This window comes from Apus apus, chromosome 9 (assembly GCF_020740795.1).
Source record: "Apus apus isolate bApuApu2 chromosome 9, bApuApu2.pri.cur, whole genome shotgun sequence".
Classification (NCBI taxonomy): domain Eukaryota; kingdom Metazoa; phylum Chordata; class Aves; order Apodiformes; family Apodidae; genus Apus; species Apus apus.
In genome coordinates this window covers 14,082,356-14,108,269 of record NC_067290.1, presented here as the reverse complement: position 1 = coordinate 14,108,269, position 25,914 = coordinate 14,082,356, and the positions used below count along the sequence as shown (strand labels likewise).

Sequence of the window (25,914 nt, the reverse complement as noted above, 5' to 3'; positions counted from 1 at the left end):
CCGGGGGGGGCGGGCAGGACAGGGGCCGGGGCCTTCACCCTGCCTGCCCCTCTGCTGTGGGGCTGGAGGGCAGGGCGTGGGCAGGGTACCCACGCGGGGGGCAGGGCTGCAGGCAGGGGGGCTGGCAGAGCTGCTGCCTTCACAGCCCCCCCAGGCTGCACAGGAGGAGCTGAGGGTCAGCAGGATCTCAGCCCCCTCCAACCCCCCCAATCCCTGTACCCGTCCAGGACTGTGTCCCCGCGTGCCCACACCCTCGCTTGTCTGTGTCCCCACATCCGTGTCCCGCTGTCTTGCGGGGTCTGTGTCCCTGAGTGCCCCCCCCGTGCCCGGCCCACCCCTGTCCGTGTCCTCCCCCAGGGTTTTTGCCCCCCCTCCCCGTCCCCATGACCGCCCCCCTCCTGCCTCCCTCCTGCCCCGCAGCGATGTTCCCAGGCCTCCCTGACCCCTGCGTTCCCGTGTCCCCCGAGCTCCCCCCGTGCCTGTGTCCCCACGGGCCTGGACTACAACTCCCAGCGTGCCCCGCGGCAGGACCCCGCCCGCCGGCCTGGCCCCGCGCATGCGCAGAGCCGCTGTTTGTCCGCGCCCGGCCTGGCCCAGCAGCGGGCCCAGCGCGGCCTGGCCTGCGGCGGCGGCGGAGCGGGCCCCGGCGGGGGGTGGGCCGGGCGTTGTAGCCCCCGCGGGGCAGCCCCGTCCCGCCGGCGGGGCCGAAGATGCGGCGGTACCTGCCGGTGGCCCGGCAGCACTTCCTGGCAGCGCTTGCCGGCACCAGCGTGGTGGTGAAGGCGTTGAGCGCCGCCGTCCTGCTGCTCTACCTGCTCTCCTTCGGCCTGGACACGGCCTACGGGCTGGGGGTGACCCCCGGCTACCTCCTGCCCCCCAACTTTTGGGTCTGGACGCTGCTGACGCAGGGGCTGGTGGAGGACCGGGCCTGGGGGCTGGCGGCCAGCCTGGCCACGCTGGGGGTGGCGGGCCGGCTGCTGGAGCCACTCTGGGGAGCCCTGGAGCTGCTGGTCTTCTTCGCGGTGGTGAACGTCTCGGTGGGGCTCCTGGGGGCCCTGGCCTATTTCCTCACCTACGTGGCCTCCTTCCACCTCGCCTACCTGTTCGCCGTCCGGATCCACGGCGGGCTGGGCTTCCTCGGGGGAGTCCTGGTGGCCCTCAAGCAGACGATGGGGGACAGCACCGTCCTGAAGGTGCCCCAGGTCAGAATGAAGGCTGTCCCCATGCTCCTGCTCCTGCTCCTGGCTTTGCTGCGGCTCGCTGCCCTCGTCGAGAGCAATGTGCTGGCCTCGTACGGCTTCGGGCTCCTCTCCAGCTGGGTCTATCTCCGTTTCTACCAGCGGCACAGTAGAGGCCGTGGAGACATGTCCGACCACTTCGCCTTCGCCACTTTCTTCCCCGAGATCCTGCAGCCCGTGGTGGGTCTGGTGGCCAATCTGGTGCACAGCATCCTGGTGAAGGTGAAGATCTGCCGCAAGACCGTCAAACGCTACGACGTGGGTGCCCCGTCCTCCATCACCATCAGCCTGCCGGGGACTGACCCCCAGGACGCCGAGAGGAGAAGGTACCCCCTCCACGGGGATCGTGTTACGGGGCAGCCAGGGTCAGGTTCAAAGTCCAAATGAGGAGGAGGGGGGAGATTTGGGTGCAGGGTGCTAAGTGGCTGGGGGGTTGCCTTCTTCAGGGGGTGTGCTCAGGGCTGCCCTCCTGGCCACAGAGGTAGTGGGGAGCATTTCAGGGGGGCTGATGGAATATTGTCCTGTTCATCTAAACATGTTGAAAGTGCAGGGGAGGAAGGAGGAGATCCTGGGGAAGGGGCAGATGCAGTTTGGGGTCAGGGGTCCCCACAGAAGGGGGACGGCAGCTGCCTGGTGAGGTGACAGCACCTGTGCCTGTCATCATGGGGCCGGGGAAGGTGCTATCAGCCCCACACGCCCAGCATTGGCCTTCCTGACACCTGGCAGGAAGGTTTGGAGAAGGTGTTGGCGCTCTGCTCTCCCCTGCCCTGTTTTACACCTCTCTTCCTCCATTCCCGGGGCAGCCCCTGTGCCATCTGACAGCGCCTGAGCGCACCATGTGCCACCAGAACTTGGTGTACGTAGTGTGGGAGCATGAGTGGGTTTCTGTGGGGCAGTCCCAGGCACTCTGGGTCTTCTCCAGCGCTGCTGAATCCACCTTCTCCTGCTGGGAAGAAGCCCGGGGACCAGGCCCCGTGGGGCAGAGCTGCCAACCCCTGCAGCTAACCCACCCATCTGCCCTCGCCCCACAGGCAGCTGGCCCTGAAGGCCCTGAACGAGCGGCTGAAGCGCGTGGAGGACCAGTCGGCCTGGCCGAGCATGGAGGACGACGAGGAGGAGGCAGCAGTGGGGGCCAAGGCTGACAGCCCACTGCTGCCTGACACCGGTGTGGTCGGGCCAGGCGGCAGCCAGGATTCCAGCCTCATCACCTTCCAGGATGCCCCATCCCAGCTGTGACCGGCTGCCCCCCTTCCCGCCCCTTCTCCGTCAGACAGCTGCTAACCCCTCCCATGTCGCCCCACACAGCCGGGACCCTCGGGGACTCCTCCCGCGGCAGAGGCAGGAGGGCTACCTCATCCCAGCGCTTCGTTGCCGCTCGCGGCCAGCGCCAGGCGCCCAGGGTGACGCTGCCGCAAGGACGGGGGTTCCTCCGGCCGCTCTCCCCGCCTCACGGCAGGATGTGGACATCGGGTTACCCCCCACCAGGAGGACATGGGACTGATCCCTGCCCGCAGGCTGCTGCGCTGGCCCAGGCAGGGGCGAAGTCAGCAGCACTTCCTCGCTTCTGCTCTGCGCCAGGGGCTGGCCAGAGCGCTTGACACTTCTTTCCTCCCTTCTGAAGGTAGTTCTGTCTCTAACCAAGGGAACGGGAAGGTTGGTGGGTCCCTTTTCCAAACACCTTTCCTGTGGGGAGCCTCCCCAGCAGGAGCTCGCTGTGACCGGTGAGAGGTTTGCCAGGCAGGGGACAGGCTGGGCGGTGGCCCAGGACCACCAGCCCTGGGCAGTGCTTTTGGGAGGGGGTGTCTCTGCTCCTCCTCTCCCGCACCCGAAGCCCCATGAGGAGCCGGTGCCCTCAGCCACTCCTGGCTAAGCCATTTGTCAGATTACACTAGAAGCTGGAATTAATTTTTATGGTGGGGCTCTTGCTGCTCCCTCTGGCAGCAGGTTTTCTTTCTGCGGGTAGAATCTGGGCTCCCCCTTCTCTTTTCCTCTGTGTTGATGGGCTTTTTATTTTTTTTTTTTTCTGGATGGAGAGGATGCTCCCAGCGACAGCCTCCTCGCAGCTCCCGACTCCCCGGGCAGCCCCCGGGTCACGGGCCGATGGTGTCGTGATTATTTTTTTAAAGGACCACACGAGGTTTTGTCAACTGGGAAAAACAGATGTTTCATTATCAATAAAGAGTTCTTTGAAAGAGTTGGCTCTGGCAGCAGAGCACGGGCAGGGCAGGGGGCACAGAGCAGCTGGGGGGAGCGAGGGCTTCTTCCCAGTTGCTCCCAGCAGGATGGGAGAAACCCTTTGCAGCAGGAATGGGGAATCCTGCAGGGAAGATACCTGCCTGCACCCCAGGCAGTAAACAGGACTTGTCACACTGTAGCTGCCTGAAATCTTTATTGAATAAAAGCTCTGGATACAGAGGAATTTCCCAGCTGGGAGCTGCTTCCAGCTCTCCGCCCTGCCGAGAGCAGGGTATGTGCTGAGGAGGAGCTGCTGCAGTAGACAGAGCCTCCCAAGTGCCCAGCAGCCCTGAGGGTGGGAAGGTGGGCTGGAAGGAAGGCAGGCTGTTGTGCTGGCAAGGTGGGGGGGCTCCTTTCTGCCTTCCCAAGGGCTCTTCTGCAGGCTGGCTTGAGGGCGTGTCCTGAGCCCTGTTCCCTGAGCCCCTTTGAGGGACAAAACACCTTCACAGGCTGCATGTTTGCAGCCCAGCTCCATAAAATGCTCTGTAAAATGGTGCCCACTTCCCACCAGGCTGAAGCATTGTTGCCCCAGCCTGCAGGAGGGCTTTGTGCGTGGAGGTGGCCCCCAGATCTGCAGCAGTTGGTCAGGGCTGACTGCAGTTGTCCCGGAGAGCCCCTGGGTCCCTGCACCTCGGGGATGGGCACTTTGGGTGCTGCCACCCAGCTGAAGCTACAACCATGCCCGGTGCTTTCACTGGCCAAGCTGCCTCCCTGCCAGGACAGGCAGTGTGGTGCCCACTGCAGCCTCCTGGGCCAGCGAGGACTCCCTGCCCTCCTCACCAGGAACATGACAACTGTCCTGCCTGCTCCAAAGCAGCCTTGGGTGGGAAAGGAAAAGGAGCAGGAGTCCTGAGTGAACACTCTGGTTCCCAGCACTGAGCACCAAGCTGCTGCAGGGACCAGCAGCGTTACCTGTGCTGGGAAATGTCTCCCACCGGGGCAGGCATGAGGTGGGCAGCATCTGGCCACTCGGTGTCACACACATTGTAGCCACTCTCTGGAGGCAAGACACTACAGACAATCCAGGACTAAAGAGAGAAGAGTAGGTAGAAATCTAGTACCAAGGAGACCCTGTGCAAGGTGACCCCCGCAGGGGGCTGTGAGGAGGAGCCCTGGCCTTGCTGGCTCACACAGGGGAAGTTCAGATCCACACCAGGCCCTCAGTGCTGGCTCCGCTTGCGGTACAGGTAAGCATTGCTCACCTGGTTCATGATAACCAGGCTGGTGAGAAGGGGACACAGCATGGCGAGGTACCAGGAGATGCTGGTCACCAAGGTGGTGAACCACAGGGAGCACATGCCCAGTATCAGGCTGGCACAGCCCAGAAGGTAGCCCACCAGCCCCGAGGTGGCATGGTACAGCTTGAGCTTGGCCAACGTCCAGTTCTTCATCAGCTTGGGGTAGAGCAGCAGCACTCCCCCTGCACACTGCCCGCCGGTGTACAGCACGGTGAGCAGCCCTGTCAGGCCGTGCCAGGTGACAAAGTGGGCCTTGCCATTCAGGTGCTTGTTGTAGGTGATAACACCCAGCCCCAGCAGGGCGCAGAGGAGGGCCAGCAGCTGGAGGGCCCAGTGCACCCGCACCTTGACTTTGCGGGAGAAGGAGCGGAGCAGCGAGGTCTCCGGGGAGAACACCAGCAGGGCTTCTGTCATCAGGAACGAGAACTGGCAGACAGAGGGCAGGGGGTTGGCACCGGCCTCCCCCACCCCTCCGCCTCTCCCCGGGCTCAGCATCCCGCCGCCCGGGGAGTGCAGAGGGGCCTCGTCCCCTGCGCCGGGCGCTCCCCGCCAGCAGAGCCCCCTCCTCTCCCCGCGGGAGGGGCCGGTAACCGGGGCGGCGGGACTTACCGCGAGGGCCATGAGCAACGGGTGCCAGGAGAAGAGGCCTGCAAGGGAAGGGCAGGTGAGCTGCGGAGAGGCCCGGCCCGCCCCGACCCCCGGGCCCGCCCCGACCCCCGGGCCCGGCCCGCCCCAGCACTCACTGGATCCGGGCCGCGCCAGCACTGCCACGGCGGTGGGGAAGCCCAGCGCTACGAGGTGGGCGGCGGCGCCGGCGGCGGCGCGAAGCGACCGGTACAGGCGGGACTCGCTCTCGGCCGTCAGGGCCATGGCAGCCGTGCGGGAAGCGCCGCCGCCGCCGCCGGGCGGCCGGGCCGAGGGCTCCCATTGGGCCGGGCGGGCCGGGCCGAGGGCTCCCATTGGGCCGGGCGGGCTGTCCGTCCGTACCAGGGCCCGCCCCGCCGCCGCTGAGTGGCTGAGCGGCGTGTCACTCAGCGCGAGGCCCCGCCCCCCGGCGCCGCCGTGTGACGCAGCGCGCGCCGCTGCCCGGGGCCGCGATGGGCGGCAGGATCGAGTGCGTGTTCTTCAGCGAGTTCCACCCCACGCTGGGGCCCAAGATCACCTACCAGGTGTGTGTGCAGGGCCGGCCCCGGGGGCAGCTCCCGGGGCCCTGGCGGCGGCTGCGGCCTGGGAGCACCTGCCCCTGCGAGGGGCTGGGGCTGGGCCAGGGGCGCCCGCAGGGGAGGGCCCGGGGCGGGCCGAGGCTGGGCGGTGGGCGAGGCTGCAGCGGGGCCTTCTGTGCTGCTGCAGGTCCCGGAGGACTTCATCTCTCGGGAGCTCTTTGACACCATCCAGGTGTATGTCATCACGAAGCCCGAGCTGCAGAACAAGCTGATCACCGTGTGAGTGTTGGCCGGTCACCGTGCGGGCTTGCGGGGTTATCCGCTGCCCTCGCCACCACGGGGCAAGTCACCAGCAGGAGATGTGGCAGTGCCAGCTCCGGGGCCAGGCGCGCTGCCCCAGCGGTCAGCAGGTTCCTGGCCATGCCTGCAGTTACCCGCACAGCGGGCTTACCTACCTGGTTCTGGGGGTGGTTGGGACTACATGTGGTTCTCTGTCAGACTCAGATCCTGGAAAGTCATATGAGAGTTGAGAGCTATGCTGGTTTTGAAAGGAGACTGCTTTCTTCTCTGATGACTGTTTTTTTCCTCCTGTTGTTCAGACTTTCTGTTTTGCACTCAGAGCATTGGGAATTAGACATAATTTTTCCTGTGAAGCAGAGAACCCTCACCTCCAGAGCTGCCTGGGAACTGGCCTTGTGCTGGGCTCAGGTCTCCCTGAGGGTGTAGGTGCAGGTTACCTTTGTCTTGTGCAGCACAGCCATGGAGAAGAAGCTGATTGGCTGCCCTGTCTGTATTGAGCACAAGAAATACAGCCGAAATGCCCTGCTCTTCAACCTGGGCTTCGTGTGCGATGCCAGAGCCAAGGCCTGTGCCCTGGAGCCCATCGTGAAGAAGCTGGCTGGCTACCTCACCACCCTGGAGGTGAGGCCCAAGGGGACACTGGCAGCCTCATCACCCGCCCTACAGAGTCACTGGTGTCCTGGCACATGTTGTGGGTCACTGGACATTGCTGGGGTCAAGGCCAGGTTTACAGCAAGGAGGGGATTGTGGTGGTGTCACTTGAAGTTTAAGGGATGACGGGATGCAAGGTGTGTGGTTCCTTTAGCCCTTAATCCTCTGGGGAGGAGCTGACTTGATTTTCTGCTCTCTTTAGCTGGAAAGCGGCTTCATCTCCAATGAGGAGAGCAAACAAAAGCTGGTTCCCATCATGACTATCCTGCTGGAGGAGCTGAACGCCAAAGGAAAGTGCACCCTGCCCATAGGTACGGCATCAGCCAGGGCAGGAGTGGGGCAGGGTGGCACTGGGGACCCCTGGGCTGTTCCCTGCCCAGGTGGGCTCTGCCTGCAGCTCCTGGCAGCCCCCTGCCTCGCTGTGCTTGGAGCTGGAGGCCACCTGAGCAGCCTTGCCCTGGGTGTCTCGAAGGGCCAGGAGGGTTGGAGCTGTGGGCTGCAGACTCCTTCCTCCACGCTGCTTGGGGGTGTCCTGAGCCTGATCATCACAAGCTCCTGAGGGAGCAGAGGTGTCTGTGGGGACTGAGCACTCCCTCATCCCTGGCCAGACGAGTCGAACACCATCCACCTGAAGGTGATTGAGCAGCGCCCGGACCCCCCCATCGTGCAGGAGTACGATGTCCCTGTCTTCACCCAGGACAAGGATGACTTCTTCAATTCCCAATGGGATCTCACGACGCAGCAGGTTTGTGTGCTTGACCAGGGCAGTATGGTTTAAACAGGATCTGTTTCCAGCCTTCCTGGGGGCAGAGAGGGGTTGGACTGTCCCAGAGGTCACCACGTTAATGAGCATGGTTTGGTGCTCCCTGTATCTTTGTGCTCAGGCCTGTGAGCAACCTGTTCACCCAGTGTGGGGGTGACCTGCTGCTGGGGATTGAGCCCACACATCCCAGCATGCTCCCAGATACTGTGGAGCTTCAGGGTGGTGCCTTGGGCCTCCCTGCTCTCTCCCCTCCCAGCTCTTTCCTCCTCCCCTCCCAGATCCTGCCGTACATCGACGGCTTTCGGCACGTCCAGAAGATTTCAGCAGAAGCAGACGTGGAGCTGAACCTGGTCCGCATTGCTGTGCAGAACCTGCTGTGAGTGTGGGGGGAGCCTGCCCAGCCTGCTGAGGGTGGGGGCTCTGCTGGAGACTCGCTCACCTTTCCACTTCTCCATCTACAGGTACTACGGGGTGGTCACGCTCGTCTCCATTCTCCAGGTGGGTCAGGTCATGGAGTGTGGGGCTGCCAGTGGGATTCAGGCGTTGGGGTGGTGGCACAAGGGGGACAGCGGGGTTCAGGGTGGGTGGGTCTGTCTCTGGGATCTGTGGCTGAGCAGCGCTGCCTTTCCCTTGCCCTCCAGTACTCCAATGTCTACTGCACCACACCAAAGGTCCAGGACCTGGTGGATGACAAGTGTCTCCAGGAGGAGTGCCTGTCCTATGTCACCAAACAAGGTAAGATGACACGGTGCTGGGCTGCCAGCAGAGGGAGAGGGTGGCTGACTGGTGACTTTTCCCTGCAGGGCACAAGCGAGCCAGCCTCAGGGATGTCTTCCAGCTGTACTGTGGGCTGAGCCCTGGCACCACGGTGCGAGACCTCATCTCCCGCTACACCCTGCAGCTCCAGAGGGTGGATGAGAGGTTGGAGCCAGAACCCTCCTGCTCAGTCCCCAGGGGTGGTGGTGGCACTGGGGTGGCGGCGGGGAGTGAGGACAGAGTATGTGATTCATACTCCCTACTCTGTGGGGTAGGGAAACTGAGGCAGTGGTGTGGTAGAACCAGATGGGGATTGGGGGTAGCAGAGCGTTTGACATTGAGGTCCCAGTCACTCCCCTCTTTGTCCCCAGGAGGCTGATCCAGTTTGGATTGATGAAGGGCCTTATCCGGCGGCTCCAGAAATACCCTGTCAAGGTGACCCGGGATGAGCGGAGCCACCCGGCCCGGCTGTACACGGGCTGCCACAGCTACGACGAGATCTGCTGCAAGACCGGTGAGGGTCAGGGCTCCTTCGGGTGCTCTCGGGGCTGGTGGGAGGCAGGGGGGGCTGCCAACCCACCCAAGGCCCTCACAGCCCGGGGAGACAGGACTGCAGGCTGGGATCCGTGCAAGCCCACACTGCCAAGGGGAGGAGTTGGGGGGCCCGGCCAGCCCCGCTGCCAGCCACCCCACTGACACCTCTTCTGCCTTCCTCCCGCCAGGCATGAGCTACAAGGAGCTGGATGAGCGCCTGGAGAACGACTCCAACATCATTGTGTGCTGGAAGTGACACCGCGGCTGGCAGCCAGGGCCCGTGTGTCCCCCCGCAGTGTGTCCCCGCAGTGTGTCCCCGCAGTGTGTCCCCCCGCAGTGTCCCCGCGTGTCCCCGCAGCCCGATGCGCCCCCCGACTCCCGCCGCTCCTCCGGGCCGCCAGGGGGCGGCAGCGGGGCGGCCAGCGCGCCTCTGGTTGCCATAGCGACGCAGCCGCCATAGCGCCGCCATGGCCGCCGGGCCGCTGCCGCTGCTGCCCGCCGAGGCCGAGGCGCTGGTGCGGGCGCTGCAGGGCACCGAGCTGCGGGACGTCGGCGGGCAAGGGTGCGGGGGCACGGCTGTGTTGAGAACGGGGTGTGAGGGGGTGGGCGGCGTGGTTCTGAGGTGTCCCCCGAGGGTCTGAGGAGGGCTCACAAAGAAGGGGCTTTAAATTTGGGGTGTTCCTGCTGGGGCTGTTGGGGAAAAGGAAAGGCCCCGGTTCTGGGGCCTCCCTAGAAAGGCTGGATGAGGATAAGGAAGGGTCTCCTGAAGGTTTAGGGTAGAGAGGAAGTGCCCTGGTTTGGAGGTGATAGCTGAGGATCATTGTGGGGTGGGGGGAGAGGAGGGTCCCCACTTCCGGAGCCTTCCTGGAAGGTCTGGGAGGGAGAGAAGGGTCCACACAAGGAAAGGCCCCAAATCTGGTGTGTCCCCAAAGGGTCTGTGTGGGACAAGGTGATGGAAAGGAGGACTCTGAGTTTTGGGGTGTCCCTGGCGAAGGTGTCTCGTGGTGTGTGTTGCTGGGGGCATCAGTGTTGGGGCTACCACAGGTAGAGCTGCTGCCCTGGGGAGTGCTGGCATGGGGGACAGTGTAGCATGTGGGGGTGCCTGGCAGGCTTGGGGCATTTCCTTGGAATGGAGTTGCTGGTAGCAGGTTTCCCTTCATGAGGGACCCTCTCCAGGAGTGCCATAGAGCCCCAAAACCCATAGCCAGAGGTCTCTGGCACTGATGTCCTTGCTGGCTGCCCTGCAGATGGCTTCAGCAACACGAGTACGTGGCAAAGCTCAACATGCATGCCATCCTGAGCGCCGAGGCGGGCCAGGAGCAGCTCCTCATTGAGCTGCTGGTCACCTATGCCAAGGTGAGCCTCCGTGGGTGTGGGATTCTCAAGCTGGGGTCGACTGGTGGGCAGTGTGCAAGTTCGGAATAAAATGGTGAAAAATCTGCTGTATCTCTGGCAAAGACTTTTGACTGGTGACTCACCAGTGTTGCTTTCTAAAAAAATTAAAGTTCAAGCTGTGGTATTTCTACTTGCTAGTCTCTACCCTCCCTGGAGGGTATTTTGTTCCTTTCATGCACCAGCCCCTCTGATTGTGGCTCTCTGACATATTCCCAGGGTGTTGCTTTCCCAGAGCATGCTGGGCCATGCTGGGATGTGTGGTGCTCTGGACCTGCCCAGCTCCTCGGGGTTCTCCCCCCTTTGCAGCCCCGGGAGCTCTATCTGCCCTCTGGTCTTTTGGGGAAAAGCTGTTGATTTCTGAGCTGCCTCAATACAAAGCCAGCGTGCCCCAAGGCCCCTCTCTCCTCCCTGGGGTGACTCCAAAGCCTGTGGCTGAGCATTAGCAATGAAACTGGTTCCCACTCCAGCGCTGGTCTGAAAGGCTTCGCTCTGCCATCCTTTCCCTGTGCAGATTCCTGTTCTCATTGGGGATTTGATCTCTGTGGAGATCTGGAAACACAAGGTCTTTCCTGTGCTGTGCCGGCTGGAGGACTTCAAGCCCAGTAGCACCATTCCCATCTATGTGGTGGTGAGTAGGAGGGTGGGAACGACCCTGGAAACTGGGCAGGCACTGCTACCTTTAAAGATAAATCTCACCCTGAAGCTCTCAGAGCTGGGGTTTTACATCTCACCAGCCTGAGAAGAGACAGTGGACAGTGTAACAGGCTGGGAAGCACCTGGTTTCCCAAAGCCACAAGCAATGAGCTGGTGACCTCAACCCAGAGAGGAACAGGGTCCTGTTCTCAGGGCAGCTCAGCTCCGTGGAGGGCTGCACCCCTGCCTAATCTCACATGGGCTTGCCAGAGCTGCTGGATGCAGCAAAAGCTGGTCCTGGAGCTGTCTGCTCCTGGCTTGCAGCCCCCAGCAACTTGGTGCTACCCCAGCTCCTGGGCAGTAACAACACCCCTGGGATACTTGCCCTTTTTGAGTTCTCCCCTGGCACTTCCAACCACGGGTTCTCCAAGTGCTCTGGGTTAAAAAAAATCACAGGGAATATGCTCGAGGCTTGGAAGATTTAGCCCACGTTCCATCCAGGGTAACACCTTCTTGGGGAAAGGTGTTTTCCCTGGGCAGCTGTTTGCAGCACTCCCTCAGGGCAGTGACCCTGTCCAGCCAGCGCTGCCTGCCTGCTCCTGGGGGCTGGGGCAGCTCAGCCCTGCAGTGCACTGGCCCATCTCGGGCACTGGCTCTGGGCTGGTGCTGTGGGCTGCAGCTTGCCCAAGGGCTACTCTTGTAGTGCAGACAGAGCCCTGAGGAGCCCTGTCTGTGGGAAGCGTGGTTCCCTGTCAGTGTGTTACGGTGTCAGAGACGTTAACATCAATATTAATGTGAACTGTATGAACTGGGGCTGTTTTAAAGGTTACGTCACTTCTCTTTGGCTTTTGGACTTGTGTTTGGCCTTAACTACATAAGCAGCCTCTTAGAAGAGCCTTTTCCCAGTCCCACTGCTGTGTCCTCAGTGCTGCTGCCTGTTCTTTCTCTTTCCCTCCCTCAGCTGCATCATGAGGCCTCCATCATTAACCTCCTGGAGACCGTGTTTTTTTACAAGGTAAGAGGCAGATTCAGCTTTTCAATGTAAAGCCCCTGAGGGTGTCTTGGGGGGGCTGCTCTTCTGTGAAACTTGTCTTTGTGCAGGAGATCTGTGAGTCAGCAGAGGACAACCTTCTGGATTTAATTGACTATTGCCACCGAAAATTGACCCTGCTCGTAGGCCGGAGTGCCAATGGACAGATGGTGACCTTGGCAGAGCTTCATCCCAAGGATCTGCCCAGCCCTGGGTCCATGCAGGTGAGGAGAAAGTCCTGTAGCCCTCTGGGGACACGTGATGGAGGATGCAGGCAGCCTGCAGAAGCACAGGGGGCTTTCCTGGGGAGAACTCCTCGGCTGCAACCCTGGCACCTCCCACCCATCTCAGAGGGTGTCTGGTGCAGGGTGCCACGCTGCTGGTGTGGATGTGTTTTTCACAGAATCACCAAATCTTTTCCCCCAGCTTCCTCCTCTCTGTGCTGGTCAGAACCACTGGCGAGCCCAGAGCTGTTCCCAACTAGGTGTCTCATGGCTGCCTTCCTGGTGCAGGAGCTCTTTGCTTCTGGGACTTTGCTTCTCAGCACCTCAAGTTTTCTCCTTCAGCTGTGCACATGATGAGGCGTGTCTGGAGAATAAGTTAAAGACGTGGCCTGCAGGCTTGGCCCTGCCTCCCCGAGCCTCCATCCTTTGGCTTGTTGCCCCAGCACGTGCTCCTCATCCAGAAAAATGAAGGAAGTGGAGGGCTCTGGAGCACAATAGGGATGTTTTCCAGGAAATGTTTTCCCAGCTGGGGAAGGGAAGGGGGTGTCTGTTAGTGCTTTGACATGACTCAAGTTAAAACCCGACCTTTTCTAGCCAATACAGTTCTAAAAAATGCTGGTCTGCCAAGGAGCCTGGTTTCCTCTGATTCATTCCAGCTCCTCCTGACTCTGCATACAGTAACCCCCTAGAAAAAAAAATAACTGTTCCTGCCCTCTCCTGTTGTCCTCTGTGACTGTGTATGGTGCTAACCCCTGGAGCAGGAATTGCTCTGCTGTCCCCCAGATAGCCCCTGCCTGCAGGTAGCAGGGATGAGGTCTGGATACTAGGAGGAGCTGCAGGAAACAGCCTTGCTGAGGGAGTTTGCAGAGTGGGAGGGAGGGGTTGGCAGAGCCCAGAAAGCTTCCTTGGTAGCATGTGGGGCACCAGGATGGGGAGTGCAGGGCTTCTCACCACAGGAATTTGGAAGTGAATTGTTGCAGGGGCGCTATGGAGGAGGAGGAGTTGCTGAGGTCAGGGCTCTGCACATGATATGAGCTGCTGAGCGTCTGGGGCTGGAGAGGAGAATCAGGGAGAAGGACTTGGCAACTCTCTCAGCCTTGCCATCCTGATAGTCTTGGAAGAGGCTGAGTTCGGGGGTGTCCAGGCTGTTAGCCTGAGTCCCTGGGGGATGAACAGGGTGTCCACACTGCCTGGGCAGGACAGGAGGCTGGGGAGAGCATGGCAGAGCTGTGGGCTGGGATAACCACAGGCAGATATTCTAGCTGACTGTCCACAAGCTGGAGGAGAGAGCCAGATCCAGGGGTGTGGATGTCAGACTGCAGCTGTGCCAGAGCCAAGTTTTTCCCTCTTCCTCCTCCTCTGGTTCCTCTGCTGATCATGCAGCTTCCTCCTCCCTCAACCTCATGTATCTCTGCAGAGTAACGACCCACAGAATGATCCCAGAAGAGGTGAGAAGAGCAATCTGGGACTGGCCCTTCAGGGGGTGTCCTGGTGTAGGGGCACTGCTGCCAGTAGCCACCTGTGACCTGTTAGGGGTAGGGAAATGGCCAAGCAATGGTGGGCACGTCTGCAGCTGCTCTGTCAAAGAGGCAGCACAGGCACAGTCAAGATGAGAAGCAGAAGTGTCTTTGCAGGGGCTCTGCTTTCCTGCCCATCCGGTGGTTCCTGATGCGCAGCCAACAGGCTGCCTCCCTGTAGCTCCTAGGAAATGGGGCCTGAAATCCGAGGCTGTTCTTGTCTGCAGGAGCTGCAGAAGCTGGCAGAGACAATGGAGTTTGAGATTTCCCTGAAAGCCCTGTCTGTGCTGCGCTTCATCACCGACCAGGTGGAGAGGTAGGTGCCCAGGAGCAGCAGAAGACCTGCACCAAGCTCCCTGGCTGAGATTCCCATGGGGCTGCAGCGGGTGCCTGGACCCCTTTCAGCAGCTGGGTGCATCCCTGGTGGCAGTGGCAGGGGTGGTATCCTGGGAGGTAACTGCAGCAGCACTCCCTGGAGCCCAGACCATTGTTGCTTTTCCTGCCTCTCCCAGTTGCCTCAGGGAGTGTTCATACCTGCTCTGGCATTTGTCTGGGAGCACCATTTCACCCTTTCTGCCCTCTCTCCAGTCTGCCCCTGAGCGCACTGACACGGATGCTGAACACCCACAACCTGCCCTGCCTCCTTGTCGAGCTGGTGGAGCATTGTCCCTGGAGCTGCTGGGAAGCAGGTACGGATCATGCCCCTGGGACCTGGGGTGCTGGGACCTGCATCCACTGGCAGGTCTGCTGCAGGAGTCCTTGCTCCCCCCCTTCCTTCCAGCCCCCTCCCCTTGCTTCTCACCAGTGCTCCCTGCCTGAAGCTGTTCAGCTGGAAAGCAGCTGCTGCACAGCTGGGCTGGGGACCCAGTTCCCAAAAGCTGATCCTTGCACAGGGCTGTGTCTCCTCTGAGCTGGTCACAGTCAGGACAGGAGCAGAAGTCTAACGTCTGCCAGCCCCACCTGCTCTTTTGAAGACCCTTGTCCTGGATGCAGAAAGACTAGAGTGCCACTCTCAGCCCCTCTGTGCCTTCTGGGAACAGCGCTGACCTGGAGCCAGACATGGGCTCTCCCAAGCAGCAAACCTGTTGCCCTGAAGCTGCTGCCTCCCACACCTCTGCAGCCAGGCATGCCCCCGACACAGCACCCCAGTGTCCCCCTGCCTCTGAGCCATGGTGGGACACAGCCTGGAGCGTGGGAACCCACCCTCTCCTCCCCAGCCCAGCTCCAGGGGGGTCACAGCGCGGGCAGGGGAGAAAGAGATGCTGGGAAGCACGTGGCTCTGTGCCTGTCAGAGCCCAGCTGGTTGTGAGAGCTTTCTTCCTTCCTGCAGCCAGGAAATGCATCCCTTCTCTCTGCCTGTGCGCTCGGGGGTGTCAGAGGGAGCTTTGATCCAGAGCCCTCAGGGAGGGACTGGAAAGAAACAGGACTGCAAAGGCATTTCCAGGCTGTGCAGATGCAGGGTTACATCCTCCTCCATCCTCCAGAGCAGCACAGTAGCTCCTGGAGCTTGTTCTGTCACTTCTGTTATATTCATGCTACTTCTAGCTTTCACTGACAGAAGAACCTCCAGAAGAGCAGGCATTGGTCCAGTTGATACCCCAAAACATGCCTCTCCAGTCACTCTCCTGCTGCAGAATGGGCTTCCCCACCATCTGCCAGTACTCTACGCTCCTGGCCACGTACAAAGGGAGATATTTCAGGGATCTTTTGGTTCCTGCCACAGCACTTTTGTTTTACTACACATATATTGTCTCATTATCAAGAGGGCTGCTATGCTGAATGAAAGGGTGGGAAAACTGAGGCAGGAGGAGCAGAGGGGCTTGCCTCTGTGAGGCAGTGAGTGTAGGCCAGAACCCCCCCCCGCCAAGTTGTCTTCCCTCAGGCAGCACTGCCTCCCCCAGGAGCTGCATGTTCTTCTGTCCCTCAGGCAAGCTCAAAAAGTTTGAGAATGGCACGTGGCACGTGGTGGCCCCTGAAGACCAAGTGAAGATGACCAAGCTCGATGGGCAGGTGTGGCTTGCCCTCCTCAACCTCCTGCTGACCCCTGAATGCCAGAGCAAATACCACTTTGATGGCTTCAACAAGAGCCAGCTCCTCAAGGTAAGGCCCTGCCCCATAAAAGCCATGGACCCTGCAGCATAGAGTGGGACCTCACCAGCACTGGGCACCTCTGGGCATCTCTCCCCATCCTTGCTGTGGGCTTCTGGCAGCCCATGGTGGGAAAGCAGCGGGGTCTGTCACTGTGCCAGCAGCAGCAAAGCTGGGCACATCTGTGGGATACCTTTGGGTTGCTCTGGCAGTGCCCCACAGACCCCTGCTCTTGCCATGCTGCTTCCCCAGCTCTGACTCCCTTGTCTTGACCTCTTCTTTTCTCCTTCATGGCTGCAGCTCCGTGTGTTTCTGACAGACACCCTCATTGACCAGCTGCCCAACCTGGTGGAGATGCAGAGATTTCTGAGCCACCTCGCAGTGACAGAACCACCTCCTCCCAAAAAGGATCTCGTCCTAGAGCAGGTATCCTGTGGTTCTCCCTCCCTCTCTCCAACCACTCTGCTTTGCACCTGAAAGCTCCCTGCCCCTTTTCCTTCCACCAAGCTCAGCTCTGGAGACATGGTGCCCTGGTCAAGCCGCCAAGGTCACAGTTAAACCCTTGTTGCCAGCAAAGTTGACTGTGGATGACATGAGAGCCTTGTCTTGCTACAGCAGTGGCCAAGCAGTGGCACAAATGCTGGGTTATAAACAGCTGTCCAGATTGCATTGAGTACCCAGGGTGGTGGCTGCATGGGGCACAGACAACCCCTGGCTTGTTTTGACAATTAACTCTTTATTTATAAGTGTTTCTCTGCTGAATTCTTCGCTCCCCAGTGCAGAGTCCCCTTTACAGCCCTGGCCCAAGGCTGCTTGGCACTCTGTGTGCAGAGGGTTGCCAAGGTCTGGTGGCAGAAGCCAGAGTCAAACTGATCCCAGTTCATGTCTGGGGCCCTGAGGGTCTACACACAGCTGAGGGTCCTGGGGGAAAGTGTTTCTCCTGCCTTCTTGTGAGCAGGGGGTAGAAACTGTGTGGGGGCAGATCTGAAAAGAGGCAGCTGGGAGAGCAAAGGCTCTTCCCAACTGCTGGAGCTGCAGGGAGGGTCCATGCCAGAGCACATGGGTAGGTGGAGCAGCGGGTGCTTGGGCCATGCAGAGGGGGAGCAAGCTGTGCCCAGAACAGCTGACCATACAGCCTAGGAGGAGGGTGGTGTGCCCCAGCTGGCTGTGGTGGAGCCAGAGGCAAGGCCCATGCTGGGATCTGGGGAAGGCTGAGGAGCCACAGAGCCCTCGGGAATGGGGATGGCAGCCAGGCTGAGGTGGTTATGGATTTGCTCCATGTGCCTCGACTGCTAGTGGGGCAGTAGGGCAGGGGAAGGCAGCTGCCACCCTGGAGACCTTCTCCAGCCCTGGCGCAGGCTGCTGCCCTTCTCCGTTTTTGTGCTAGTGCTGCTCCTGCCTCTGCTGAGTGCTGGGGCTGAGCCTGGTGGGCAGGCAGGGGCAGCCAGCTGGAAACATGCACATGGGCTCCCTGCTCTGCCCAGAAAGCAGTGAACTCACTCCCTGTAGCTGAGCCAAGCTTTCAAAAGGCCTCTTTCCGTTCCTCAGCTCCCAGAGCAGCCTCCTCCCCTTCCAGGCCTGGCTATTTTGACTCTGCTGGAGAAGGCGGTGCTGTTTGAAGCAGCATCATCCTCTCCAGAGCCTGAGCTCCCCGTGCTGCTCTTGGCTGGTGCTTTCCCTTTCATGCTGGCCAGCCCTTCCCCGGCTGTTCGTCTTCAGGGAAGTGACGAGTGGAAAAATCTGCTCAGGCAAACGGCTCCAGAGCACGGGGTTCATGCTGGTGCTGGCATGCAGGGTGCTGAGATCCCAGGGCTTTCTGTATGGGAGCCTGGGCCTCGGGGCCAGACTATTCATTCCCACCCAGAGCCCAAAGGTTTTGCCTTGTTTCACCAAATGCTTGTTAGTGAGTGGATCAGTCCCCTCCATGTACCAAAAAGCACACCCATGCTCCCTATGCCTTTGCCTCTGCATGTGCTGCCTCTGCTCACCCTTCTGGAGGGGGCCCTGCTCCTTGTGCCCACAGTTTGTCCCCCAGATGCCCCCTGTACCACAGCATCTTTGATCTGGCTTCAAGCACCTCTTCTTCCCACTCTGCCTCTCCCACCAGATTCCCTTCATCTGGAACCACATCCTCAAGAAAAATGCAGGGAAGTGGGAGGCCATTGCTAAGCACCAGGTGAAGAAGGTCTTCAGCTCCACTGAGGAGGAGCTGAAGCTCCAGGCATGCAGGTAGGGCCCTGTCATGTGCACAGAGGGTGCCCAGTGGAGCCAGTATCCCCAGTAGAAGGAGCTGGAGCTTAGTCCTAGCAGGGCAGTGGTGTCTGTGGTACTGGCTGGGAATGTCCTATGAGGGGCAGTGGGGACAGTTCACTGCTTGTTGATAACTCCCAGTGAGCACCCTCGCCCTGTTTCTGCCAACCACAGGTGGTCACAGATCTACAGCCTGGACATGTTGGAGGCTCTGGCCCCTGACAAGCCCCGCTGCACAGCGTGTGGTGCGGAGGCGGCCAAGCGGTGCTCTCGCTGCCGGAACGAGTGGTACTGCACACGGTAAGGGAGCCCTGCAGCCCCCCCAGTGTCCCCCTGCAGCCCCCCCAGTGTCCCCCTGCGGCCCTCCCAGTGCCCCCTTGCTCCCCAGAGCACACAGACCTTACCAAAAATTCTGTGAAAGGACCAAGGGAAGCCAGGGCTCCCACCCCTGCTCAGCACAGCTGGCTCTCCACTTGCCATGTACCTCTGCAAATCCTATGTTGAGGTTGATGTGCCAAGACACTGGTGGAGGAAATGCTGGAGAGTGTTGTTTTACTGCTGCCTGTGCCCACACCAACAGGAGTGATGGGCTGTGTCTCCCATGGTGACACTGTCTCCTGAGCCTTGGTGGAGTAGGAGTGGGAAGAAAAGCACCCATGGCTCTGTGAGTCCAGGTGACCGGCTGGGATGTGGCAGCTGGGACGGTGGCAGTAGATTAAATCTTCTCTGGTCCTGAACCATATGGCCAGGTCTGGCTTTAAACCCTCTTAGCCCGCGTAACTGAGGGCCTCATCCACCTCCCTGTTGGGCTGATGCTCGGCCACACCAGCTCCTCCCTCCAGCACCCAGAGGAGTGCAGTGCTGGGGTCTGTCCTCTTACTGCTTCACTCCAGGGGATGGACATGGCCCTGTTGCATCCCTGCTCCAGCTGCAGGCACCCTGCTTTGTGGCTGAGCTGCCCTCCCCTCCACAGGGCATGCCAGGTCCAGCACTGGCAGAAGCACAAGGCTGCCTGCAACCTGATGGCCGAGGCACTGAAGAGAGCAGATGACTTGGAATAACAGAAGCAGTGACTGGCATCTAACCCATGGCTCAGTGAGGCAGAGGGCCCAGGAACCACACAGAAGGCAGCAAAGGCCCCTTCTGCCTGCTGCCAGCCCCGGGCTGTGCTGGCGGGCTCAGCCTCTCCTCCTCACCCCACCCTGCAGCCTTCTCCAATATACGTTGTTGTGCACCCCACTGCTGCTCAGCTCCTGCTTTTTTCCTGCTAGATGAAGATGCTAAACTGCTTCCTTCCCCTCCGTCACACCCAGGGAGAGGGAGGTGTGGCCATTTTTCTCCTCTGTAACAACAGAAACAACAGAGAACCAGAAAAAAAAAGAGCAAATACCCTCATGGTTACCAGGAAGGCCAAGCCTTTTGAGGCTGAGAGAGGGAGGGGTGCAAGGAGGCCTCAGTGTTGCCTCTTATCTTTTGGTCACCATCGTTAAGAGTAGTGAGAGGAGACAAAGGATGTGGTTAGCACGAGCACTTTGCTGTAAGAAAGCAGATGAGTTTTTATGGGGTGTTTCTCATCTGCCATCTTGCAGGGACTATTTCCCCCAATCCCCTCTCCTGAGCAGTGAGGGGCTTGGACCTCCCTGCCCACCAGCATCTCTCTGCAGGGTTTACTGGTGGCTTGCTGTGCCTTGGGGTGCATCACCACCTCTTTCCAGCTACCAGCTGCAGCCAAAGGGCCAAAGAAGCCATGACAGTGAGCAGGAAACCATCTTGCTCTGGATGAGCAGCCTGGGCTTGTAAACTCCACGCCTTGAGCCTTGGCTGCTCAGCGGGAGCTGCCTCCAGACCGAGCACGGGGGAGGCTGAGCTGCTTCTCGTCTGCTGCCAGAAATTCCCCCAGCTCCTTTCCCAGCTGGGAAACTGAGGCACAGAGCCAGGCTGGCCCCACTAGAGATAGCGGGGCTGCTGGAGCAGGGCCCCCCCTTACCCAGCAGCGGCGTCGGAAGCCTCATCCCCGCCTGCAGCCAAACCTCGCCGGGCTTGCCGGCACCGGGGGTCTGCGGTCGGGACCCCAAAGGGGCTGTGCGGCTCCCCCTCCCCGCCCCGCTCCTGCCTCAGTTTCCCTCCGCCCCCCCCTCCCCGCGGAGCCCGGACGGGGCGGCCCCTCCCGGTCCCCGCCCCGGCCCCATCCCCGGTGTCGGCCCCCGCCCGCGGCCGGGCCATGGAACTCATCGAGCTGCGGGATCTGCAGCCGGAGCCGCGGCCAGGACGGGGCCGCCTGGAGCGAACCAACGCGTTGCGCATCAGCCCGGCCCGCCGGCACGGTCCCGGTCCCGGAGCTCACCCCGACCCGCGGCTGACGGCGGCACCGGGCATCGGGCACCGCTTCGAGCCGCGGCGCCGCGGGCTCCACACCTGGTGCGATCTCTGCGGGGACTTCGTCTGGGGCGGCGGCAGGAAGAGCCTCCAGTGCCGCCGTGAGTACCGCGCCGTGCCCCGGGGCTCCCGCCACCCGCATCCCCACCGGGCGTCCCGCCACCAGGCTTCCCTATCGAGCACCCCCACAGGGCACAGGGCTTCCCGCCACGGGGAACCCCCATGGAACATCCCCAGCGGGCACCGGGCATCCCAGCACTAGGCATCACTACTGGATACCAGGTATTCTGGTACCGGGCATCCTGCCACCAGGCACTGGCCAACCTCACCAGGCACAGGCACCCCATTACCGGGCACCAGGTGTCCCGGCGCCGGGCACCCTCACTGGGCACAGCCATCTTGGTACCAATTACCCCCAGGAGGCACCAGGTATCCTGGTACCAGGCACCCCCACCAGGCATGGACATCCCAGAACTGAGCACATACCCTGGGCACTGACCAGTCTCATACTGTACCCCCTCCTGGGTTCTGGGTACACACATTGGGCATCCCAGTGCCTGTCATCTGCAGTGGGCAGGAAGCATTCCAGCACTGGGCACAAGCATCCTAGCACTAGCCATGGGCATCCCAGCACCAGACACCCACACCAGGCATGGTGCATCATGGAATGGGGCACTCACACTGGGCATGGGCATCTCAATACCAATTATCCCCGCCAGGCACCAGACATGGGCACTGGGCAGCTCCACTGGGCACTGGGCATCCCTATACTGGGCAGCCCCCTGGTCAGCCCAGGCAGGGAGCACAGGCACCACAGTGCTGCCCCTGGGGCACCAATATGGCATGGGCAGGCAGCTGGCGCCTGGCACGGTGGCACCCCGGGCACTGGGTACCAGCACTGGCGCTGTGCAACCATGGGTACTAGGCACCACGCACTGGGCCTTGTCCCAGTGGGCACCAGTACCCTGCTTGGCATGGCCACCAACCCTGACAGCCAGGGCCAGGCCCCTCCCTGGAGACTGAACACAAAGTACCCTGAAATCCCACCAGCTGAATTTGGGGTACCACAGGATGGGTGCCACCACTGACCCCCTGTCCTGTCCCTGTCCCCAGACTGCAGCTTCACCTGCCACTACCGGTGCCGGGCCCTGGTGCGGCTGGACTGCAGCGGCCCCCCGGGCACTGGGGACGAGGATGATGGCAGCGAGCAGGCACTGGAGAAGGACACCAACGTGGTAGGGCCTGGGTGGAGGGAAGGGCGATGGTGGAGGGACTGTCCGACCTGGGGCTGCCCGGGCTGGTGGGAGGCTGTGCCGTGTGAAGCCATGTCATGTGCTAAGCTGTTATGTGTCACATTGTGCTGTGCCGTGCCAGGCTACACCATGCCGGGCTGTGCCAAGCCATGCTGGGCTGGGCTCAGTGAGGCTGTGCCATGGGGGGCTGTGTTAAGCCACGGGGCTGGGCTGGGCAGTGCTGTGCCATGCCAGTCTACCCCGTGCCACACTATGCCAAGCCATGCCAGGCTTTGCTGTGTTTTGCCATGACGGGCTGTGCCACGCCGTGCTGTACTGTGCCATACCGGGCTGTGCCATGCCGAGCTGTGCCATGCCGAGCTGTGCCGTGCTGTCCCCCCGGGCCGAGGCTCCGGCGGGTCCGGGCGGGCGGGCCCGGTGGCGGGTGAAATCACCGCCGGAAGCGGGACCGCGCCGCGCCGCCCCCGGCCCGCGTCAGCCCCACGGCCGGGGCGGGGCTGGAGCGGGTACGGGGACCGAGCTGAGCCGGGACGGGACTGCGACAGGCACCGGGCCGAGCTGAGCCGGGACTGGGCTGAGTCAAGCGGGGACCGGGAGCGCGACAGGGACCGGGCGGAGCTGAGCCCGGACAAGAACCAGGACTGTGCTGGACCGAGCCGGGACGGGGCTGCGCCGAGCCGGGAGAGGAACCGAGACCGGGCTGGCGCGGGGTCGGGTGTGCCCGTGTGCCCGCGGGGCCGCGGGGAGGCCGGGTCGGACGGCGGCCGCCGCCGTGTCCGTGCCCGTGCCGGCGGCCGGGGCGGCGGGCGGCGGCGGGGCCGGGGGCTGCGGCGGGGCGGCGGCGCTGGCGCTGCGGCGGGGCGGCGCGGGGGGCACGGGGGGCAGCACGGCCAGTAGCGGCTACTGCAGCCAGGAGGACTCCGACTCCGAGCCCGAGCTCTTCTACACCGCCCGCACCTCTTTCGGCCGCCGCCCGCGCCGCCGCCAGGTCGGTTCCCGGGCCGCCGGCCCTGACGTCACGGGGGGATGGGATGACGTCGGCCGGGGGGGGAGCGCACCCCCCGGGGCTGGGTGCTGGGAGGGAGGCGAGGGTGGGCTTGGTGCGGGGCCAATTGTCGCCCCGCGGTGGGGAAAACGTGGGGTGCAGGTGGTCCTGTCTTGGCGATGAGCGTGGCCCTGCTGTGGGGCAAGAAGCGGGCTAGGCATGACCCTGCGGTGGGGGGAGTGTGGGGGCCAGTACGGGGGCAAGCGGAGCCAGGCTGTGGGACAGAGCAGCCCTGACCAGTTGAACGGGGCACTGTGGGGTGAGAGGGGCTTCTCTGCCTGGCGTGGCTGCCCCATGGACCCCCAGGGCTGCAGCTGCTCCCGGAGGGGATGAAGGACGGCGCTTGGGGGTGCCAGGGTGACCCCCTCCTTGGGGCAGCCTTGCAGCTGTCCCCATCCCGTGGGGACCCCAGCAGGGTCCGGCAATGCCTGCGTGCTATGGGGTGGCCATCGGAGTTGGGAGCCCCGGGTGCTCCCCAGCCCCACGGCGCCGTGGGGACACGTGCAGCTCTGCCCGGCGGCTCCGCGGCCCCACGTAAACACTCATCAGCGGGTGCCGGCGGCAGGGACGCTGAGCCGGGAAGCCTGGCCCTCCCGCAGCGCGGGGCCAGCGTTTTGAAGCGGGGTGCCAGTGGCACGGGCGGGCTGCACCCCCACCCCGCCCCTCCTGCTCCAAATCTCGGGGCGTCCCCGCGGGCGCCCGTCCTGCCCCGCCGCCCTGGTGCCAGGCTGGCGGCAGCCGGTGCTCTGCCTCGGGGACACCGCTCTGATCTGGGGTGCCGGGGAGGGACGCCCGTCCCCGGGGTGTCCTGGCGGCGGGTTCACACGTCCCTTCAGCACTGGGGTTGGGGACGAGGGCTGGGGGGGGAGGGGTGGCCGGTGCCGCTGTCCCTCCCTGGGGCCGTGGTGAGCTCAGCCGGGCTTCCCCGGCACAGCCCAGCTCAGCTCAGTGCCAGCCGGGCTGATGCAACCCCGCGCAACCACCCACGCGTGTGTTAGCCGGTATTTCGGGGCAGGCTGGGGGGCGGTGGGACTCCAAGGGTGGGTGGGTGAAGGGGCCCCACCAGCCAGAGTGCCGCTCATCCCAGCTACTGTCCTGCAGGATGAGCCCCGCGAGTGGGAGAAGGCAGAGCTGGACCAGGCGCAGGTGGAGCAACGGATCAAGGAGTACAACAGCCAGATCAACAGCAACCTCTTCATGAGCCTGGTATGGGGCTGGTGCGGGGTCTGGGGGCAGCACAGTGCCCTGCCGTGGCCCCACTCACCCCCCCTCCTGGTGTTTCCTAGAACAAGGACGGCTCCTACACTGGCTTCATCAAGGTGCAGCTGAAGCTGGTGCGCCCCGTCTCTGTGCCGGCCACCAAGCGGGTCCCCTGCGTGCAGGCGGGGCGGCCGGGGCCGCGCGCCGCGGGGGTGAAGCGCCGCACGTCCTTCTACCTGCCCAAGGGCACCGTCAAGCACCTGCACATCCTCTCGCACACCCGCGCCAGTGAGGTCATCGACGCCCTCCTCCGCAAGTTCACCGTCATCGACAACCCCCGCAAGTTCGCGCTCTTCGAGAGGTCTGAGAAGGATGAGCAAGGTAGCACCCAGGGCGGCCCTGTCCCCATGGTGGTGCCCATGTCCCTGTAGTGACAGTTTCAGCTAGGTGGTGGTGGCCCTATGGTGGTGATGTCCCTAGGGTGGTTGTGTCCCCCATGGTGGCAGCACCCCCATTGCAGTGGTGTTCCCATGGCAGTGGTGTCCTTCCTGGCAGCAGCATCCCTGTGGCAGCAGTGTCCCCTGTGGCAGCAGTGTCTCCATAGTGGCAGCGTCCCTGTTGCAGTTGTATCTTCCTTGATGGCAGTGTCCCTCATGGCAGCAATGTTCCCCATAGTGATGTCCCCATAGTGGCAGCATCCCTGTTGCAGTGGTTTCTCCCTTGGGTAGCAGTGTCCCTTGTCACCATGAGTATGTCCCCCCTGGCAGCAGTGTCTCCGGTGGCAGCGATGTCCCCCATGGTGGTGTCCCAATATTGGCAGCATCCCTATGGCAGAACCATCCCCACAGTGGCATGATCCCTGTAGTAGTGGTATCCCCCTTTGGTGGCAGTGTCCCTTGTCATCATGGATGTGTCCTTCAAGGCAGCAGTGTCTCCCATGGCAGTGGTGTCCCCTGTGGTGGTGATATCTCCACGGTGGCAGCATCCTCATGGTAGCAGCATCCCTGTAGCAGCAGTGTCCCCCATGGCAGTGATATTCCCACAGCAGCAGTGTCCCCGTAGTGGCAGTATCCCCGTGGTGATGGTGTCCCTGTGGCAGTGTCCCCGCCGTGACACGTGGCTGCCATTGCAGTGTACCTGCGGAAGCTGGCTGACGATGAGCAGCCCCTGCGGCTGCGGCTGCTGGCTGGCCCCAGCGAGAAGGTGTTGAGCTTCGTCCTGAAGGAGAACGAGACCGGGGAGGTGAACGTGAGTACAAGGAGGGGACCTGCACCCACGCCCCCAGGGGGACATGGTGTGTCCCCACGCCACGTCCCCGTTGTGACGGCAGCCCGTGTGCCCGCAGTGGGACGCCTTCACACTGCCGGAGCTGCACAACTTCCTGCGCATCCTGCAGCGGGAGGAGGAGGAGCACGTGCGCCAGCTGCGGCACCGCTACGCCCGCTGCCGACAGAAGATGCAGGAGGCCCTGGCCACGCACACGCCGGGGTGACCGCGACAACCGCACCCGTGGCCGACCAGCACGCCAGGATCCTCGCCTGCCGGCGGGTGGGGGCACCTGGGAGGGGGGTGGAGAGGGGCACCCCGAGACACATTGGGCCGTCACAGCCTGCATGGGTCTGGCCCAAGGAGTAGGTGTCCCCAGGGGAGTGGGTGGCCCTAGGGAGTGGGGGTCTCTGGGAAGAACAAGTGTCCCCTGGGGGAGCGGGTGTCCCTGGGGGGAGCAAGTGTCCTCAGAGGGTGGGATGTCCCTAAGAAGCAAGTGTCTTCGGGGGGAGCAAGTATCCCCAGGGAAGTGAGTGTCCCCAGGGGAGCGGGTGTCCCTGGGAAAGCAGGGTGTTGAGCACCAATAAAGACATCTGGGTGACGAGGCTTGGCCTACGGCATGTCCTTGGCGAGGAGGGCTGGGGCTGGGGTGGGAGGGGACACGACGACCCAGTGGTGCAACTGGGGAAGCGATGGCGGCGGTACCAGGACTCGAACCCGCAGCCCCAGGGCTCCCGCCGGAGCCAGGCGGGGAAGCGG

General features: G+C 62.4%; 5 protein-coding genes across 8 annotated transcripts; 4 read left to right on the top strand and 1 right to left on the bottom strand.

Annotated features, from left to right (window-relative positions):
- The first annotated feature begins 567 nt into the window (after positions 1–567).
- Positions 568–3,432, top strand: TMEM115 (transmembrane protein 115). The gene is made up of 2 exons (XM_051627524.1): positions 568–1,564; positions 2,270–3,432. The coding sequence occupies exons 1-2, from the start codon at positions 711–713 to the stop codon at positions 2,472–2,474; spliced, it is 1,059 nt and encodes a 352-aa protein (XP_051483484.1). The 5' UTR covers positions 568–710; the 3' UTR covers positions 2,475–3,432.
- Positions 3,433–3,608: 176 nt separating this feature from the next.
- Positions 3,609–5,606, bottom strand: LOC127388232 (transmembrane reductase CYB561D2). The gene is made up of 3 exons (XM_051627525.1): positions 5,455–5,606; positions 5,321–5,358; positions 3,609–5,137 (listed from the first exon to the last, which is right to left on the bottom strand). Exons 1-3 carry the CDS (start codon positions 5,579–5,581, stop codon positions 4,634–4,636), a joined length of 669 nt encoding a protein of 222 aa, XP_051483485.1. The 5' UTR covers positions 5,582–5,606; the 3' UTR covers positions 3,609–4,633.
- Positions 5,607–5,775: 169 nt separating this feature from the next.
- NPRL2 (NPR2 like, GATOR1 complex subunit) lies at positions 5,776–10,403 on the top strand. 2 transcript variants are annotated; one of them, XM_051627522.1, is made up of 11 exons: positions 5,776–5,880; positions 6,062–6,153; positions 6,627–6,795; positions 7,028–7,136; positions 7,434–7,570; positions 7,867–7,964; positions 8,050–8,086; positions 8,230–8,323; positions 8,392–8,509; positions 8,716–8,858; positions 9,067–10,403. In XM_051627522.1, the coding sequence occupies exons 1-11, from the start codon at positions 5,809–5,811 to the stop codon at positions 9,132–9,134; spliced, it is 1,137 nt and encodes a 378-aa protein (XP_051483482.1). In that variant the 5' UTR covers positions 5,776–5,808; the 3' UTR covers positions 9,135–10,403. The 2 variants fall into 2 exon arrangements, with proteins under 2 accessions (XP_051483482.1, XP_051483483.1); XM_051627523.1 differs by lacking the exon at positions 5,776–5,880 and having other exon boundaries at positions 6,065–6,153; positions 6,632–6,795.
- ZMYND10 (zinc finger MYND-type containing 10) lies at positions 9,346–19,253 on the top strand. Of its 2 annotated transcripts, XM_051627520.1 has the most exons (12): positions 9,346–9,440; positions 10,126–10,234; positions 10,785–10,901; positions 11,868–11,921; positions 12,008–12,160; positions 13,905–13,993; positions 14,266–14,366; positions 15,605–15,777; positions 16,066–16,191; positions 17,873–17,994; positions 18,190–18,315; positions 18,989–19,253. In XM_051627520.1, the coding sequence occupies exons 1-12, from the start codon at positions 9,346–9,348 to the stop codon at positions 19,074–19,076; spliced, it is 1,353 nt and encodes a 450-aa protein (XP_051483480.1). In that variant the 3' UTR covers positions 19,077–19,253. The 2 variants fall into 2 exon arrangements, with proteins under 2 accessions (XP_051483480.1, XP_051483479.1); XM_051627519.1 differs by lacking the exon at positions 9,346–9,440 and having other exon boundaries at positions 10,147–10,234; positions 17,873–17,989; positions 18,185–18,315.
- Positions 19,254–20,220: 967 nt separating this feature from the next.
- RASSF1 (Ras association domain family member 1) lies at positions 20,221–25,755 on the top strand. Of its 2 annotated transcripts, none has more exons than XM_051627596.1 (6): positions 20,221–20,492; positions 21,505–21,626; positions 23,791–23,895; positions 23,976–24,270; positions 25,022–25,137; positions 25,235–25,755. In XM_051627596.1, the coding sequence occupies exons 1-6, from the start codon at positions 20,237–20,239 to the stop codon at positions 25,379–25,381; spliced, it is 1,041 nt and encodes a 346-aa protein (XP_051483556.1). In that variant the 5' UTR covers positions 20,221–20,236; the 3' UTR covers positions 25,382–25,755. The 2 variants fall into 2 exon arrangements, with proteins under 2 accessions (XP_051483556.1, XP_051483555.1); XM_051627595.1 differs by having other exon boundaries at positions 25,220–25,755.
- The last annotated feature ends 159 nt before the right edge of the window (positions 25,756–25,914 follow it).

Coding starts and splice junctions, on each gene's coding strand:
- ZMYND10 (XM_051627520.1), top strand. CDS start 9,346: ATGGCCGCCGGGCCGCTGCCGCTGCTGCCCGCCGAGGCCGAGGCGCTG. Junction 13,994..14,265: donor ATCACCGACCAGGTGGAGAG/GTAGGTGCCCAG, acceptor CCCTCTCTCCAG/TCTGCCCCTGAGCGCACTGA. Junction 17,995..18,189: donor CTGAAGCTCCAGGCATGCAG/GTAGGGCCCTGT, acceptor TGCCAACCACAG/GTGGTCACAGATCTACAGCC.
- TMEM115 (XM_051627524.1), top strand. CDS start 711: ATGCGGCGGTACCTGCCGGTGGCCCGGCAGCACTTCCTGGCAGCGCTT. Junction 1,565..2,269: donor CAGGACGCCGAGAGGAGAAG/GTACCCCCTCCA, acceptor CTCGCCCCACAG/GCAGCTGGCCCTGAAGGCCC.
- LOC127388232 (XM_051627525.1), bottom strand. CDS start 5,581: ATGGCCCTGACGGCCGAGAGCGAGTCCCGCCTGTACCGGTCGCTTCGC. Junction 5,359..5,454: donor GCTGGCGCGGCCCGGATCCA/GTGAGTGCTGGG, acceptor CTTCCCTTGCAG/GCCTCTTCTCCTGGCACCCG. Junction 5,138..5,320: donor CGTTGCTCATGGCCCTCGCG/GTAAGTCCCGCC, acceptor TCTGTCTGCCAG/TTCTCGTTCCTGATGACAGA.
- NPRL2 (XM_051627522.1), top strand. CDS start 5,809: ATGGGCGGCAGGATCGAGTGCGTGTTCTTCAGCGAGTTCCACCCCACG. Junction 6,796..7,027: donor GCTACCTCACCACCCTGGAG/GTGAGGCCCAAG, acceptor TGCTCTCTTTAG/CTGGAAAGCGGCTTCATCTC. Junction 8,324..8,391: donor GTCCTATGTCACCAAACAAG/GTAAGATGACAC, acceptor TTTTCCCTGCAG/GGCACAAGCGAGCCAGCCTC.
- RASSF1 (XM_051627595.1), top strand. CDS start 20,237: ATGGAACTCATCGAGCTGCGGGATCTGCAGCCGGAGCCGCGGCCAGGA. Junction 20,493..21,504: donor GAAGAGCCTCCAGTGCCGCC/GTGAGTACCGCG, acceptor CCCTGTCCCCAG/ACTGCAGCTTCACCTGCCAC. Junction 23,896..23,975: donor GCAACCTCTTCATGAGCCTG/GTATGGGGCTGG, acceptor GGTGTTTCCTAG/AACAAGGACGGCTCCTACAC.